General features: G+C 31.6%; 2 protein-coding genes across 2 annotated transcripts; both read right to left on the bottom strand.

The window, feature by feature from the left end:
- Nucleotides 1-2,400: 2,400 nt before the first annotated feature.
- Nucleotides 2,401-5,578, bottom strand: LOC8275182 (protein transport protein Sec61 subunit alpha). The gene is made up of 7 exons (XM_002522214.4): nucleotides 5,419-5,578; nucleotides 4,888-5,250; nucleotides 4,169-4,396; nucleotides 3,721-4,075; nucleotides 3,514-3,641; nucleotides 3,242-3,377; nucleotides 2,401-2,934 (listed from the first exon to the last, which is right to left on the bottom strand). Exons 2-7 carry the CDS (start codon nucleotides 5,229-5,231, stop codon nucleotides 2,695-2,697), a joined length of 1,431 nt encoding a protein of 476 aa, XP_002522260.1. The 5' UTR covers nucleotides 5,232-5,250; nucleotides 5,419-5,578; the 3' UTR covers nucleotides 2,401-2,694.
- Nucleotides 5,579-6,091: 513 nt separating this feature from the next.
- Nucleotides 6,092-9,448, bottom strand: LOC8275183 (ER lumen protein-retaining receptor A). The gene is made up of 6 exons (XM_002522215.4): nucleotides 9,012-9,448; nucleotides 8,648-8,913; nucleotides 8,038-8,153; nucleotides 6,831-6,904; nucleotides 6,680-6,743; nucleotides 6,092-6,575 (listed from the first exon to the last, which is right to left on the bottom strand). Exons 1-6 carry the CDS (start codon nucleotides 9,100-9,102, stop codon nucleotides 6,539-6,541), a joined length of 648 nt encoding a protein of 215 aa, XP_002522261.1. The 5' UTR covers nucleotides 9,103-9,448; the 3' UTR covers nucleotides 6,092-6,538.
- Nucleotides 9,449-14,717: the final 5,269 nt, after the last annotated feature.

Raw genomic sequence — 14,717 nt, 5'->3', positions numbered from 1 at the left:
ATTAAAGAAAAACTAACTTAACATCTCTAATCCTATAGTTATGGTAATTAAATAGTTAAACATGAAACGAAATAAGAAAATAAGAACTCCTATGGATCCATAATATCTTTAGGACAAGAAGATGATTGATCCTCACTCTTCTATTACTAAAAGCTTTCTTAATCTTGAAAGAATAATTAAAAACTAAAAACTAAATGTTTATAATGAAGAACAGTAAAGAAAACTACAGAAGTAAGAATTATGGATAGATACTAATGGAAGAAGTGTAGTTGAGATCTGCCTCTAAATTTCTTAAAATCTAAATCTGTAGAGATTTTTTCTTTTGGGAGTCCTCCTCCAAGAATAAATCTTTCTAAAGACTATTTTTATCATAACTCTTAATTATCCTCAAATAAATAACTAATAAAATTTATAAATAATAGAAAGACTAATTTGCCCTCAGGTCATGTAATTTTCGGTTAGCCCTTGAAAAAATAAGTTCACGCGCCTCTATATCAAGTCTCGATACAAAGACATCCTATCAAGCTCATTTTTTAATATTTTGCTCCATAATTTATTTTTTGGTTAATATTATCTAAAAAAAGACAATTAAGTTTAAATAAAGTTTAAACACTTTTACTTTATTATTATATATAAAAAAAATTATCATTAATGTTCTAAAATATCCTAAATAATATATATAATATCGACCTATACTAAGATGCTTGCAATTATATTATGCAATATTGAAAGCAAGTTTCTTTAAACTGAATTTATACTCTTAAATTTATTAGAGAACTCTGCAAACTCAAATTTTATTTCCAAGCACTTCATGCATTTTTAACACAATCGACACTAATCCATTTAAACATTTACTTCACACATTCGTATTTTCATTTTTAAACATTAAAAATCTCAAATTGATATCAACATGTAAAATTTGAGCTAGACATACATGGAAATCATTACAATTTAGCATCTAAAATTGAATATTATTAATATTTAATATACAGAACCAGTCACCTATATAAAGAAGGCGTAGTCCGTAGTTAGTCATCCTACTTCATTGTGGGCTAAGATTGTAAAGGCAGTTCATTTTCCATATGGTACTTTCTGGGAAGCTAAGGAGGGGTACAAGCCTTCATGGGGGTGGAGAAGTATCCTAACGGCTATTAAAGTGCTTGAACTGGAGACTCTTAGGATGATTGGAAATGGGGAGTCAACATACATATATGGGAAGATCCTTGGATTGTCAACCTGCCAAACTGTAAGCCTTTCTCACCCAAGCCAACGAACTGTGCCTTGCATAGAGTTTCTGAACTGAATAGAAATGGTAGCTAGGATACAAACTTACTTTCAATTGTGTTGACTAACTATGAAATCAATACTATCAAGAGGATACAAGTGGGGCCTATAGCTAAATAGGATAAGTGGATATGGAGGTTCAATCGTAATGGGAAGTGTACAATCAAGTCTGTTTATTGGATATTGCAACAACACAGCTCTAATACATGATCTTTGGCTTCCTCGTCATATGGGCCTAGCAATTCTTTGTTCTATAAGGCATTATGAAAAGTCAACCTTCCTCCAAAAATTAATGATTTTGTATGGCATGCCACTAAACAAATTCTCCATGTTGGAACCATACTAGCTAAGAGGTTGATAGATAGGGATAAGATCTGCGCTTTATGCTTCTAGAAGGAATAGTCAATTGAGCACATCTTTCTATTATGCCCTAGGGCTAGACAAGTTTGGTTTGCCTCTTGTTTATCCTATAGCCCTCAAATAAATGAAAATTCAACCTTTGCAGATTGATGGGAGATCATGATGAGAACATGGCAATGAGTTAAAGGCTGAAGACATTCTTATTCAGCTAGAATTTATATTATGGGCCATTTGGAGAGAAAGAAATGAGCTAATTTTTGAAAGAAAATCCTTTGAACCTGTTAGGATTGCTACAATTAGAGATCTCCTTACTGAAAAGTACTTAAAAATCCCAAAAATAAAATATAATTTGTTGTACAGCTTATTGATAATATACATATTAATAATACACATGTAAACCAGAAGCATAATAGAAAAACGTGTTTTATCTAATTGTTTTTAAAATCAGTTGTATTGTTTATGCTTTTATCTAATTGTTTTCAGGTTGATTACTTGATTGGGAGATAGCTAATGCCGTGGACCAAGCAAGGGAGAAACTCCAATCCTTTAAGTTGGTCAGGTGGTTTGTTGTCTCTAAGTCTAGAGAAGCAAACCGGCTAGATGGTTAGCAAAGAGTCTGTTAAAGGGAGTCTCCCTCGTGCTTCCGTGTCTTGCCCTCCCCCTGAGTTATCCTTTCTGCTTGCGATCTGACCTTTTCTTCCATTAATGGATTTATCTTTTCGACCAAAAAACAGAAAAAAAATTGGTATTCCAAGCTTGAATGAATTCTTGACAGCTACTTGATAACATTTCCAGTGCCAATTATCTTGTCAGACGTACATACTTAAAATATAAACGTACTGAAAATTCAAGAAATAACATATTTGTAACTAAGCAAAAATTGTCATTCATCTGACTCACTACGCTTTTTAACACAATTCTACAATCAAGTAAAAGATGTAAGAAGCCATAGGGTGTGTTAACAAGGTGGTGGCGCCTCGAGCCTTTCGCAAGAGCAGCTGCTAGTGATATCCATGACCACCTACCATATCCTAAAACAGGCTACTGGACTTAAAAGCCAAAGAAGCCAAGTTCACTGGCTCTTTCCTTCTCAAATGTCTCGAAGTATTGATAGATGATGGTAACAGCAAGCAAAATTCCGGTTCCTGAGCCGATTGCTCCCATGAAATCTGCCAGTACTGTCAGTGCACCAATGCATATTCCTCCAAAGGCAGCTGCTGTCGGTATGTAACGGTTCAATTCTTTCTGTAAATTTGAATCACGATGTCCTGGCATCACCATTTGTTGTTCCTGCATAACCAGAATAGAATATGTTTACCACTGTGCGAACAAATACAATTTATTACTAATCACTGCATCAAAATCAACAACAGAACTCCATTACTCATTAAAGAACTTGTTTCAACAGAATTCATTAATTACACATGCCACCCATATGTTGCCTTTTGGTGCAAACACTTTAGAATAAGTTTACGGATCACAAGCAAGCAAAATACTTGATTTGGAAAAACACAAGAAGAATATTAAAGTAACAAGACCAATTCATAAAAGAATAAATTAAGAGAACAAAAAAAAAAAAACATTCTTATTGATATACCTTAAGCTGCTTAGCAACATCTCTGGCAGAAGACCCTGAAACCTCAATCCAAGTTTTTGAAAAGAGTGCACATGCAGAAAGCATGAAAACCAAATAGAAGAGAGCATGGAAAGGATTGGCTGCCATATCCGCCAAACTGCATTTAAGAAGATCAATAGACACAGCATCAGTGCGAGAAAAAAAATAACTGTAGCCAAAAAAGATGCAATCCCAAAAACTATGACAACATAAGATACATAAAGAACATCGAAGAAATGAATGCTTTGCTTCACCTTGCTGGAGCAGTGACATAGTAAGCAAGACCACCAACTGGAATAAACTGACCACCTGAATATTCAGACTCCTTCCATTTACCCAACAGATTGACAAGGAAATTTCCACTGTATTTCCTGTATAGCAACTGCACATAGATGCAATGTTACTCTCTTAGCAACATTAAAACGGGCATTGAATCAATGCATAAGTAACTCATTATGTACCTGAGAGATGAAGTATAGATTGGAAACAAGTGCAGATTGCAGAATAATTGGCATATTAGAGGTGTAAAAAAGCTTGATAGGATAAGAGCCTTGTTGTCCACGGGCATTCTTGGACCTCACAGGCAAAACCACACGGAAACCTTGGAAATAAATCACGATAAGGAAGATCAAGACAGTAGCAAGTAAATTGGTGACATTTGGAAGGTTCTGCCGATAAAAAGCTTCGCGAAGAGCACGAACTTTGTCTGATCTAGTGATTAGTAGATGGAACAGAGCAATAACAGCACCTTCAAATTCAGCTCCTCTACCGCTGTTAATTGTTGTGGGGCTAAAAGCTTTCCATATGATATTTTCACTGCATGCACACCAAGAGGAAATTAAAAATTGAAAGATACCAGCAGTTGCTAGATGACTTGTGAGGGAATATAAAGGAAGTATGTACTCTTACCAGATATTGGTAGCAATAAATAGGGAGATGCCAGAGCCGAGACCATATCCTTTTTGGAGAAGCTCATCAAGGCAAATAACAATAATACCAGCAAAACAGAGTTGAATGATGATAAGTATAGCATTCCCAGCTCCAAGTTGGCTAACGCTACCATACATCCCAGAGAGCACATAAGCAACAGCTTCACCAACGGCAATCAGAATCCCCAGCAGTTTTTGTGCTCCATTGCTGCGAAAATAGGCCAAAGAAAATACAACCACATAAAAGCTTTAAAACAGCACCCAAAGCTATTATAAACTAATTTATAGTAGAAAGGCACCACATGCCACCTAAACTGTAGACCAACTGCTAATGCACACGTAATAATGTTTCGAAAGGCTTCTACTGGCTAATGACCATTCTAACTTCATATCAACAAACATCACAACCTTTCAACCATGAGCTCACAGGCCTTGTTTGGATTAGATCATGTGCAGGAGTTCATTTCTTCCAAAAACATGTTATAGCAGGATCATTTCTTCCAGAATACCTAGGTTCTTTTTCTAGCAACTAACAGATTTCAAAACCTGAGGATTGACTAACTAGAACAGAATCCTTGCTAATTAAAAATCAGGCTGAGAACTAATAAGAAATCTAAAACACAACATAAATTATAGTTTCGAAAATCCAAAGTTATGCTAATAAATAATGGAAATAAAAATCGTGAAGGAGGGACTTACAGAAGGGCACGATCCTCTCGGACATTATTATCGACTTCAATAATTTTAGAACCAGCCAACAATTGCATAACCAAACCAGAGGTTACGATTGGAGTAATACCAAGTTCCATAACAGTACCACGATTAGATGCCAGAATTACACGCATCCAATAAAACGGATCTGCACCTGTTGTTGAATGTATACCATATAGGGGTAGCTGACTGCATACCAGAAATATAAAGAGAGATATCACAGTATATATCACTTTCTCTCTAAATGGAATCTTTCGGTCCGCATTTTGAACTTCTGGGAGAACCGACAGGAACGGTTTCACCAGATGTAAAACTCTAAATCCTCCGCCCATCTCTCAAAATTCAAACGACCTGCAAATGATCATTATATGAAATAAAACTCTGAGGTCCGATCTAATTAAATCTAACTCAAATCTATAAAAGAAACAGGAAGATCTAGATCTAAGATCGTCAATCGTAAAGCCAAAAAAAAAAAATTTAAAAAAAAAAAGAAAAAGAAATTGAGAGATGGAGACTTACAAGTTTATATGAGATAAATGGAATTAGGGTTGAAATTGAAATCTTGATTTTATTTAAAGGGGGCGAAAAGATCGAGAGACCACCCACTTGTTGAAGGAGCGTTCAAAAGAAGGAGATGGCTTATTTTGGATTTTGTACTCTGAAAATATAACTGATATTTTGGCCTGTGTGTCGTGGCATAGAGTGGTAGGGGCTGCCACGATGATCCAGCTAATGGAATATCGACGCGTGTGCGAGAAGTCCGGGTTGTGGTAGAGAGTGGTACGATAGATGGGTTTGGGCCGGTAAAAAGAGACTGTTCCATACATTACACGTTTTGTTCAACTTGAATTGGGAAGTATTATAACATGTGGCCCACTAAACGCAAGGTAGATAAGCAACAATCAGCATTCAAGCACTTGTTCTTAAAAGCTCTGGTGAGCTAATTTAATTTAACTGTCTAATTATGTGATATTAACCGATAATGATTACTGTACGCGTTAAAATTCTTGTCTGCAATAACAATAACATAGACTTGGTCATTTTTATAGACTTGGTCATTTTTACATGATAGTAAAAGACCTAATCAACCATCATCAAAGTGTTGCTTTTACCTTGAAGAATAATAGCTAATGAACTCCATTTTCTTGCAAGCTGTATAATCGGAAATGAAGCAAGCATTCTATCAGTGGTTAAGATAAAGCTTTTGTTTTGTTTTATCAATAAAGCATTCAACAAGGAAGAAGGAAACTACTTTGCAAGAATAAAGAAATGTAACTAATTACTCTAGGAACACTGGTGAATTTGAGACTCTATCTGCAGTGCATCTAAGTATCATGTTGGTCAAAATCTACATTTTCACCGCCCAAATAGCATTCTTGACACATACAGATTAATCTGAAGGCTTCTGGTACAATTAAAATTAGCACCTCATAACGACATGGGCAGCGATAAATGCCTATGACATTGCGAACCCTAAGACAACCGATCTTATCAACATTTATGGGAATTGATCCCAACTCAAAACTATTGTAAAATATCCTCTTTTCATCCAATCAAAATCAGCCGGACCAAAGGGTATACTAGCCGCCTTTATACAACCTTAGCTTAAGCATGAAACTTTAATATACTGGTGCCGGGCTCAAGCTGGCAGCTGAAGCTTTGCATTGTTTTTCCAGCTGGGAGGAAAAAAGAAAAAGAAAAGAACATAATCATCATACTACGAAGAGAAGAAAGCAAGCACGAGGGACAAAGACGAAGTTTACTAGGAGTGTTCTTCTACCTGATAAAGTAGTAGTAGAAGAAATCTGCATACAGAGCTGTCTGGACAAGACCAGAGATGCAAGCTGAGAAATTATCAAAAGTCGATGAAAGTCAGAATAGATCTATCCAAAGCATTAACTCAGTCAAAAAAAATATCCTAATAAACTTACATATCCATCGACTGAAATGTGTCTCTGTAAAATAACGGTAAATCCAGTTGAGGATGTAGAGAGCACGATACGCCCTGTAGATTCAATATCTTGGCTAAGTACATTGCATAATGGAACCAAATGAACAGACAAAATGATACACAGGTTAAAGAAATAATAGTTCAAGTATATCAAGAAGTTTAATTCCACTGAGCCACATGCATATGACATTCTTGCTCATTTATCATACAGTGCCGACTGAAGCCAAGTGAGATTCAATTCTACATTACATGCATCTTAAAGACATTTTCCCACACAACTTGTGTTAAAGGATGTTATTACACTTCTATACTAGGTATCAACATACCAAAACCCTCCATTATCTGGATTTTGAAGTGACCAGAGATGGATACGTATACTAAGCACAGTGCATGCTGAGTGAAGATAAATTTCCAAATCATCTTTAAAAAGAATGGAAGAGTCCTCTTCCAATTCGAAGGGATTAGTTCAATAACCACACCCAGCTCCTGCCGTTAACAAAGCTAAGAGGTTCTCCCTAAATATTCTCCCACATAAAAGAGTTTTAACTTATTGATAGTTTATAAGCCCAGCATAACATCCAAGCTATAAAGCTAAATAATTCATTGTATGCAATATGGGATTGTAAAAGAAAACGAATTTTTGTGGAAGTTCGCCTCGCGGCTCAAGAAAAGGTCCTTACTACAGAATTACAACATTTGCTGATGCCAAGGACAGAAAAAGGGAAAAAGGAAAAAGAAAACGAGAGAGAACTTGAGCATGCACCACATTTTCCAAGATGTAACAAAACTCAAGATGAGAAACATGATCTAACCACGTTACACAAAAAGAATTGAAGACATGAGCACTTTAAATAAGACAGAGTCAACATGTTTATGCATTTATCGGTACAAAAATAAAAACTGTATCAAGCATAAAATCTAATACAAAAGCATTGATATCGAAGGCTTCAAAATCTGTGATAACAATACTTCAAATGAGTCAGATCTTCATGTTAACATATTACTATTTTCCATGATTGATCAGCAACCATATAGACAAGTTTACAATTCAAAAGGAAACAAGATGTAGCACGATATTTAATAGACAATAGATACAGTACATATAGAACTTCTTGCATCAAAAAAATAATAAAAAATAAAAACCTTGAGCATCCAGCTGCTACATGATAAATTATGTATATACATACCCAAGAAAGAAAACATATTGCCCTGTCAAATTATCCACATTCCCACTTCGCTGGAGCAGCACTAACTGCGGAAGAATAGCCACTGCCTCCAAGTAAATAGAAAACGCCCAAAAGATCTGCAACAACTTAGATGACAGCAAGAAAAAGTAAGGCAGGTGATAAATGTGATTTAAGAATGCAGGAGAGAAATAGAACAGTAGAGTACTTAATGTTATAGAGTCGGTGAAAAATGAAAAGAATATGCATTAAAAATTACAGAAGCATGACTGACAAGTTATTGATCCTATTGTTACAGCCACTTTTCCAACGAAGCATGGAACTGGTAAAGCTACTTCACCCATAAAGTTTTTAATCATCTAAATGAAGTATAACTAGTTAGATTGTGTAGCTCTGGAAAAAATTATACTAGTTAGATTATATAGACATTTTTCTTGATACATAACTCTGCAAACAATTTCATTTATTTGGTTTAGTTTCCTGATTTCAAGATTTCATAGTATTAATTATAATAACTGAACAACGACAAAACCATAACTAATTAATTATCTCATTACTCCAAAAAACAAAAAAGAAAAAGAAATAAGTAGAAGTTAGATAGAGAAAAGTTGACCTCGCGAAAAGTGAACTTCTCGTGAACAAAAAGAGCCAGAACAAAGCAAGCAGCAACAAGGAAGTAATGTCGAAACGTATCGAGCTCTTTATCATAAGAGCGTTTGACAACACGGTGCCGTCTCATACACCAAACAATTGCAAGAGAGCTTGCAATGAACACCACTTTCATTACATAATTATACAGAGATATAAAGTCCGTGAACAGATCCAAGTATCGCGTTAAAAACACCAAAGCATATAGCTCTTGCGTCTTCAGCGAAATCCCTAAAAAAGAAAAGAACGCATCACACAAAAACAAAACAAAACAAACAAATTCAATACTAAAACTGTTGAAATGCGAAAATGAAGGGTTTATTTTTTACCTGAGCAAGATTTGGTGGCGTAGATTTTGAGAAGGAGAATGAGTATACTGATTAAATGAGTCATATCGCCGAAGAATCTGAAGATATTCATTGTGAGAGTGTGAAAGTGAGAGCCTAGATTTTGGTGCCCTAATTTAGTACAGAGTATTCAATTGGAATGGGAGAGGTTTTGATTTGTGGTTTTATTTTTTGACTTAATTTTCGTGAAAGTGTGTAATAAAAGAGAAAGGGAGCTGACGTGGCACTTGGAAATGGCTTTTGTCATTTAGAAAGCCATGTGGAAGGAAACGGTGTTTAGAAAGCCATTAGAGGTTTACGGTTTTTTTTTTTTTTGGGGGGGCTAATTAGAGGTTAATGTTACTCGCTGTAGTCTGTAGACTCTTGAGCACTTATCAGATCCGTCCCTTTTGTATTTCTGATCAGAAATAATTCCAAATTTAGTTTTTAATGTTTTAAATTTTTTATTTTAATATTCGAATTATTTGATTAAATATTAAATTTATTAATTTATATATATTATAGTACTTTTTATAAATCTTAAAAGTTAAAATAATAATATAACTCATCTTACATTTTTTATTTTTTATAATTTTTATTTTTATTTTTTCTAATTTCATAATTTTATTCTACTTTTTATTAAATTTTGAGCACTAAAGAAAATATCAGACTAAATAATTTAATATATATTTTTAGAAAATAAATTTATATTATCTTTTTATTTTCAAAAGTTATTATTTTTAAAATATTTAATATTTTTTATTTTTTGAGATGAAAAAGATATAATTTATTTTTATTTTTTAAAAATAAATAGATGAAAATATAAGAATAAGAAATAATTTTAATTTATAAATTTTTATCTAGATAAATAAAAAAATAAATTTTTTAATTTTTTAAGAATATATGAAATCTAAAATTTAGTGCTGAAAATAAATAAAAATTTAATATTATTTAAAAAATATTTAAATCAATTTATTATCAACATAAGATAAATAAGAATTTTAATCTTTAAGTCGGCTAAAATAATTATATTAAATATTTTTAATAAATATAATATTTAATTAAAAATCAGACAATTTAAATATTAAAATAAAAAATAAAAATAGTTACACAATTTAATAATTTTATTTTTTAGTTATTTCGAAAAATAAATATCCATTAATTAGTTGTGAGTTTAATTTGAACTTACCATACTTAACTTTAGGATGAATAAAAAAATTGGAACTAATTATTAATTACTCTTATACTCAATGGTTATGCAACTATTTTTATTATCTTAATTATAATAATAATATAAAGGTATCACTAAAATTTTAACAGATATTTTAATATAGTCAACTTAATAAATAATAATAATTTAAAATTGTCATAAATATTTTTATTGGTAAGACTTTCAACAGTCCTACTAATATAATAAATATAAAATTTATATTAAAATATTAATAATTTATCAATTTTATATATTAATATATACTAAAAAATATAATTTTAATATTGCAAATTATTTTATAATTAGGAATAATTTATTAATTACTAAATAATAAATATAATTAATATTACCTTCCAAAATTGGATATTATTTACGAAAAAGTATAATTTTTGTTTATAAAATATTTATATATCAAATTTATAAACACATGTCATAATTATTTTTTTCTATCATTATCATTATTTTGATGTGTCAAATCATTAATATATACTAAAAGAATTTTATATTTCAATATATTATATTTGTCAACAACTTCACGTACTGTTGATATAACTTTAATTATAAATATAAATATATTTAATTCATAAAATTTAGACTGAATTTTTAAGAAAAATATGTATGTGTATGAAATTTAAATAATAGTAAATTGAATTTATATAATCAAAATCCAACAAAATACATAATTGATGATAATAACATATAAATGAGAGATTTTGTTAATTTATTAAATTAATATATTAATTACATCTATTTAAAATTATATGCAAATATGATTATTATACTATTTTAAGACTAGGAATCATTATTAATTAAGAAAGTTATTTAATCAAGTTTCACGTAAAATGCAAGTACATTAGTTATTATATGAATTCTATTCGTAAAACAATTACAAAATTCTCATTATATTATTTTTTTAATTTATTATATTTATATTGACTAGTATTTTAATTATAGTTGCCAATGATAATCAACTAATATAATATAATATATGTTACATATTATCATTACAGTCGAAAGCTTATAATTATATGTGGTTAATTTATAATTCATTATTTTATGAAAACCGGCTACCCACTATTGTAATAATTAATAAAAGTATATTCTAAAATTATATACTTTTAAAAAAAATTAAATATTTATAAAAGTTTTTTTTTTAATAGATGACCATATTATATTATGGATGAATCTATTTCTATGATCTAAAATAGTCCTAATAAGATATGTGTAAAAATAGCATCTACCTTTATTATTTTTAATAAATAAAAAAATATTTACATCCTTTTCATTTTAAAATTTTAAAATAAGTTTTATATTACTTTTATATTTTTACATAAAATGTCATTATTAAATTATTAATTTATAGATGGAGGATGTAAATTGTAACGAGATTGATAGATTAGAATTTGAGATTCATACTAAACCAAGATTATTTAGGATTTGTATAATTAGAAATGAGAGAATATATTTGAGAATTTTTTAATTATCTCTTACATACCGTAACACCCTTAGTTGTAATAATAATAATTTTATATATATATATAAAAAAAAAAAACTCTCTCTTTTTCCCCTCCCCCTCCTCCTTTTCCTTCCTCCCTTCCTTCTCCCTCTCCCGATTGCCTTCTTCCCCGACCGCCACGTGCCGCCGCCGCCTTCCTCCCTTTCCGCCCTACAGCTCTCCTTCCCTTTCCTCCTTTCCGTCGGCGTTGTCAAGAACAAGGGGCCGCCGCCTTCTTGGCGTGTTTTCGGAGATCTGGCATCGGAAACGAGTTCCTCACCCCCGAAAACCCCGGAAGCAACCCTCCTCCGTCGGAAAATCCTTGCCGGCAGCCTTGGAAAGTGTCGCGTGAGCAGCGACTTTCCGGCCCCGATCCGGCCGCCCTTCCCGGCCAAAACTCTTGTACTTCCGGACTCCCATAACTTGAAGCTTGGCGTAGGCGCTTCCAGATTTGAATTTCGACATTGGCGGGGCCCGGACCCCGGTGTTTTCCGGACGCTGGAATATTTTAATTTTTAACTCGGTATAATTTTATTAGACTCTGAAAAATTTTGTTATAATATTAGAAAGTTATTGTGGTTTGGAGTCGGGAAAATATTAGTGCAGTTCTTGTGGCCCGGCTCCTGTTATTAAATTCCAGCATGTCTGATATGTTTTTGGCAGGTCCCGGACCCGTTTACGGGGGTAAATATCCGTAATTTAGGGAGGTTCACAAATTTTCAGTAATCCTCGAGTCCAATTTAATTCTAGGTAGTCGACCTTCGGGTCTAAGTTTAGGAAAATTTTTCGAATGTCTATTAATTGTATGTCTTTTGTTATTAGATAATTCAGCCTTCCCGCCAGCTCCACCCGAGGCGTAGGAGCGGATCGCGAACGCGTTAGATCAGTGAGTTAAAGTCATTTAATCATTGCACTATTGCTAAGTCTGATTTAATATGCTATTTTGAAAGTTCATGCATAATATGATTATTAGTATCGCAAAATAAATGATTTCACTTGATTATTAATATTTGAAGTAATATAAATATTATTATTAGTATGTTATAATAAGATAAACGTTATTATTTTTCCCTCACAAATTTCACGTTGTTTTACCTTAAATCTTTAATCTTTATTTCCGATATGTGTTGGTTGAGTTCATCGGATAATAATATTTATTATATGTGATGATTGCGAATTGGGAAATGTGGCTTGTAGAACATGCCACTTTGATGGGTTACATCGGGACGCGTCGCACCGGTAATGATCATGGATATAAGGTTATTATGAATTTGTCCGCCTGATTGAGCTTGCTCTGGCCGAGTTCGATTGATTCACGGAGTTAAGGTCCCCGATCGAGCAATGCTCTCCGGGCGGCTTATTTGGAATTCAAGTGTTCAGTCGGAAGTAAGGACCCCCGATCGAGCTTGCTCTCTGGGGCGCCAGACTGTTGGATTAAGAGAGCCGAAAGGCTACTAGAATTTGGGGTTTAGGGTTCTACCGAGCCACTCGTCCTGAATAGAAAAGAAACAAAGATATTTTTTATTTATTTATTTATTTACTTATTTATTTCATTATGGTATGATGACATCATGATTTCTGTTTATGTTCAGGGTTTGATATATGGATTCGAATAATTAATATTTCCTGTGAAGACTGCAATAGTCTCTGGATTATTTGATTTTATCTCACTCTAGACCGATACCCCGCTTGTAATTTTTTTCAGGTGATAGTTAAAGACCTTCGCCATCGCACATTCGACAGTCCGACTTCTTCTTCTTCGGACTTTTGTAATTATCTTGTACTTATATACTTGTCATTTTTACTCTAGAGTATCCGCAGTAGGAAATTTTAAAATTTATATAACTATTCTGACTCCTGTTGGTAGTATGATGATGTATTATGCAAGATAATTATGACTACTTTATATTTGGTTAATTGTATATATGGATTTGCGGGTTGGTAAGGCTTACTACGGGTTTCGGTGGCCTTAAGCCTACCCATTCCCTAGTGCCGGTCACGGGCCCCAAAGTGGGTCGTGACACATACTATTTGGTTAAAATTTATAAAATTTATTTGTAAATCTAAAGTTTTATGTATTTTAAATAATGTGAAATTTAGTTTAAGATTCTATATAATTAAATTTATATAGAATTAATTACAACTAAACTAAGTTCTAACAAAATATATAGAATTTTAAAATGATTTACATATTAGTTTGTCAATATATTCCATAACATTATTTTTTTCAATTTTATTATTTATATTTTACTTTATCTCTCGTGTATTCTTTTCAAACGAAATACATTTCTTAATGTATTTTAACTAAACATAGATAGCATTAAATTATTTTGCTAAGGGATAATTGCAAATTCAGTGTCTTAATTTTTCAATTATTTTAGTTTTTAAATTATTTTTTATTGAATCAAGTGTCTGAACCTGTTAATTTATATATATTGTGATGTCTTTTACAAGTTTTATGGGTTTACTTAATAATGTAACTCATTTTATATATGAAATGACACAAATATCCTTATTCTTCCTTACAATTTTTGTATTTATTTCTTGATTTTTTTAACCTTTGTTTTATTTTTTATTAAATTTTCTTTTAGGACTAAAGAAAATATTGAGTTAAATTATTTTAATTTTTATTCATTTAAGAAAAATAAATTTACTCATAATCGTTTTATTTCTAAAAATTATCTTTTAGAACATTTAATATATTTTTTATTTTTTTATTGTTTTAAAATGAAAGTATTTTTTGAAATGAACATGTGAAAATAAAAGAATCAGTAAATAATATTTATTTTTTAATGTTTATTTAAATGAATTTCATCTTTTATAAAAAAATAAAATTTTAAAAATAGTGTTGAAAGTAGATAAAAAAATACAATATTATTTTAAAGAAATACACTTAAATAAATTTACTATTTAAATTAAGTCAAATAAGCATGTTAAACTCTAAAATCGATTAGAGATATTATATTAAATATTTTTAGTAGCTTTAAATATTTAATTAAATAAA

This window comes from Ricinus communis, chromosome 5, assembly GCF_019578655.1.
Source record: "Ricinus communis isolate WT05 ecotype wild-type chromosome 5, ASM1957865v1, whole genome shotgun sequence".
In the NCBI taxonomy this organism is placed as follows: Eukaryota; Viridiplantae; Streptophyta; class Magnoliopsida; order Malpighiales; family Euphorbiaceae; genus Ricinus; species Ricinus communis.
The sequence above is the reverse complement of the archived record's forward strand: the minus strand, read 5'-3'. Positions and strand labels throughout refer to the sequence as shown.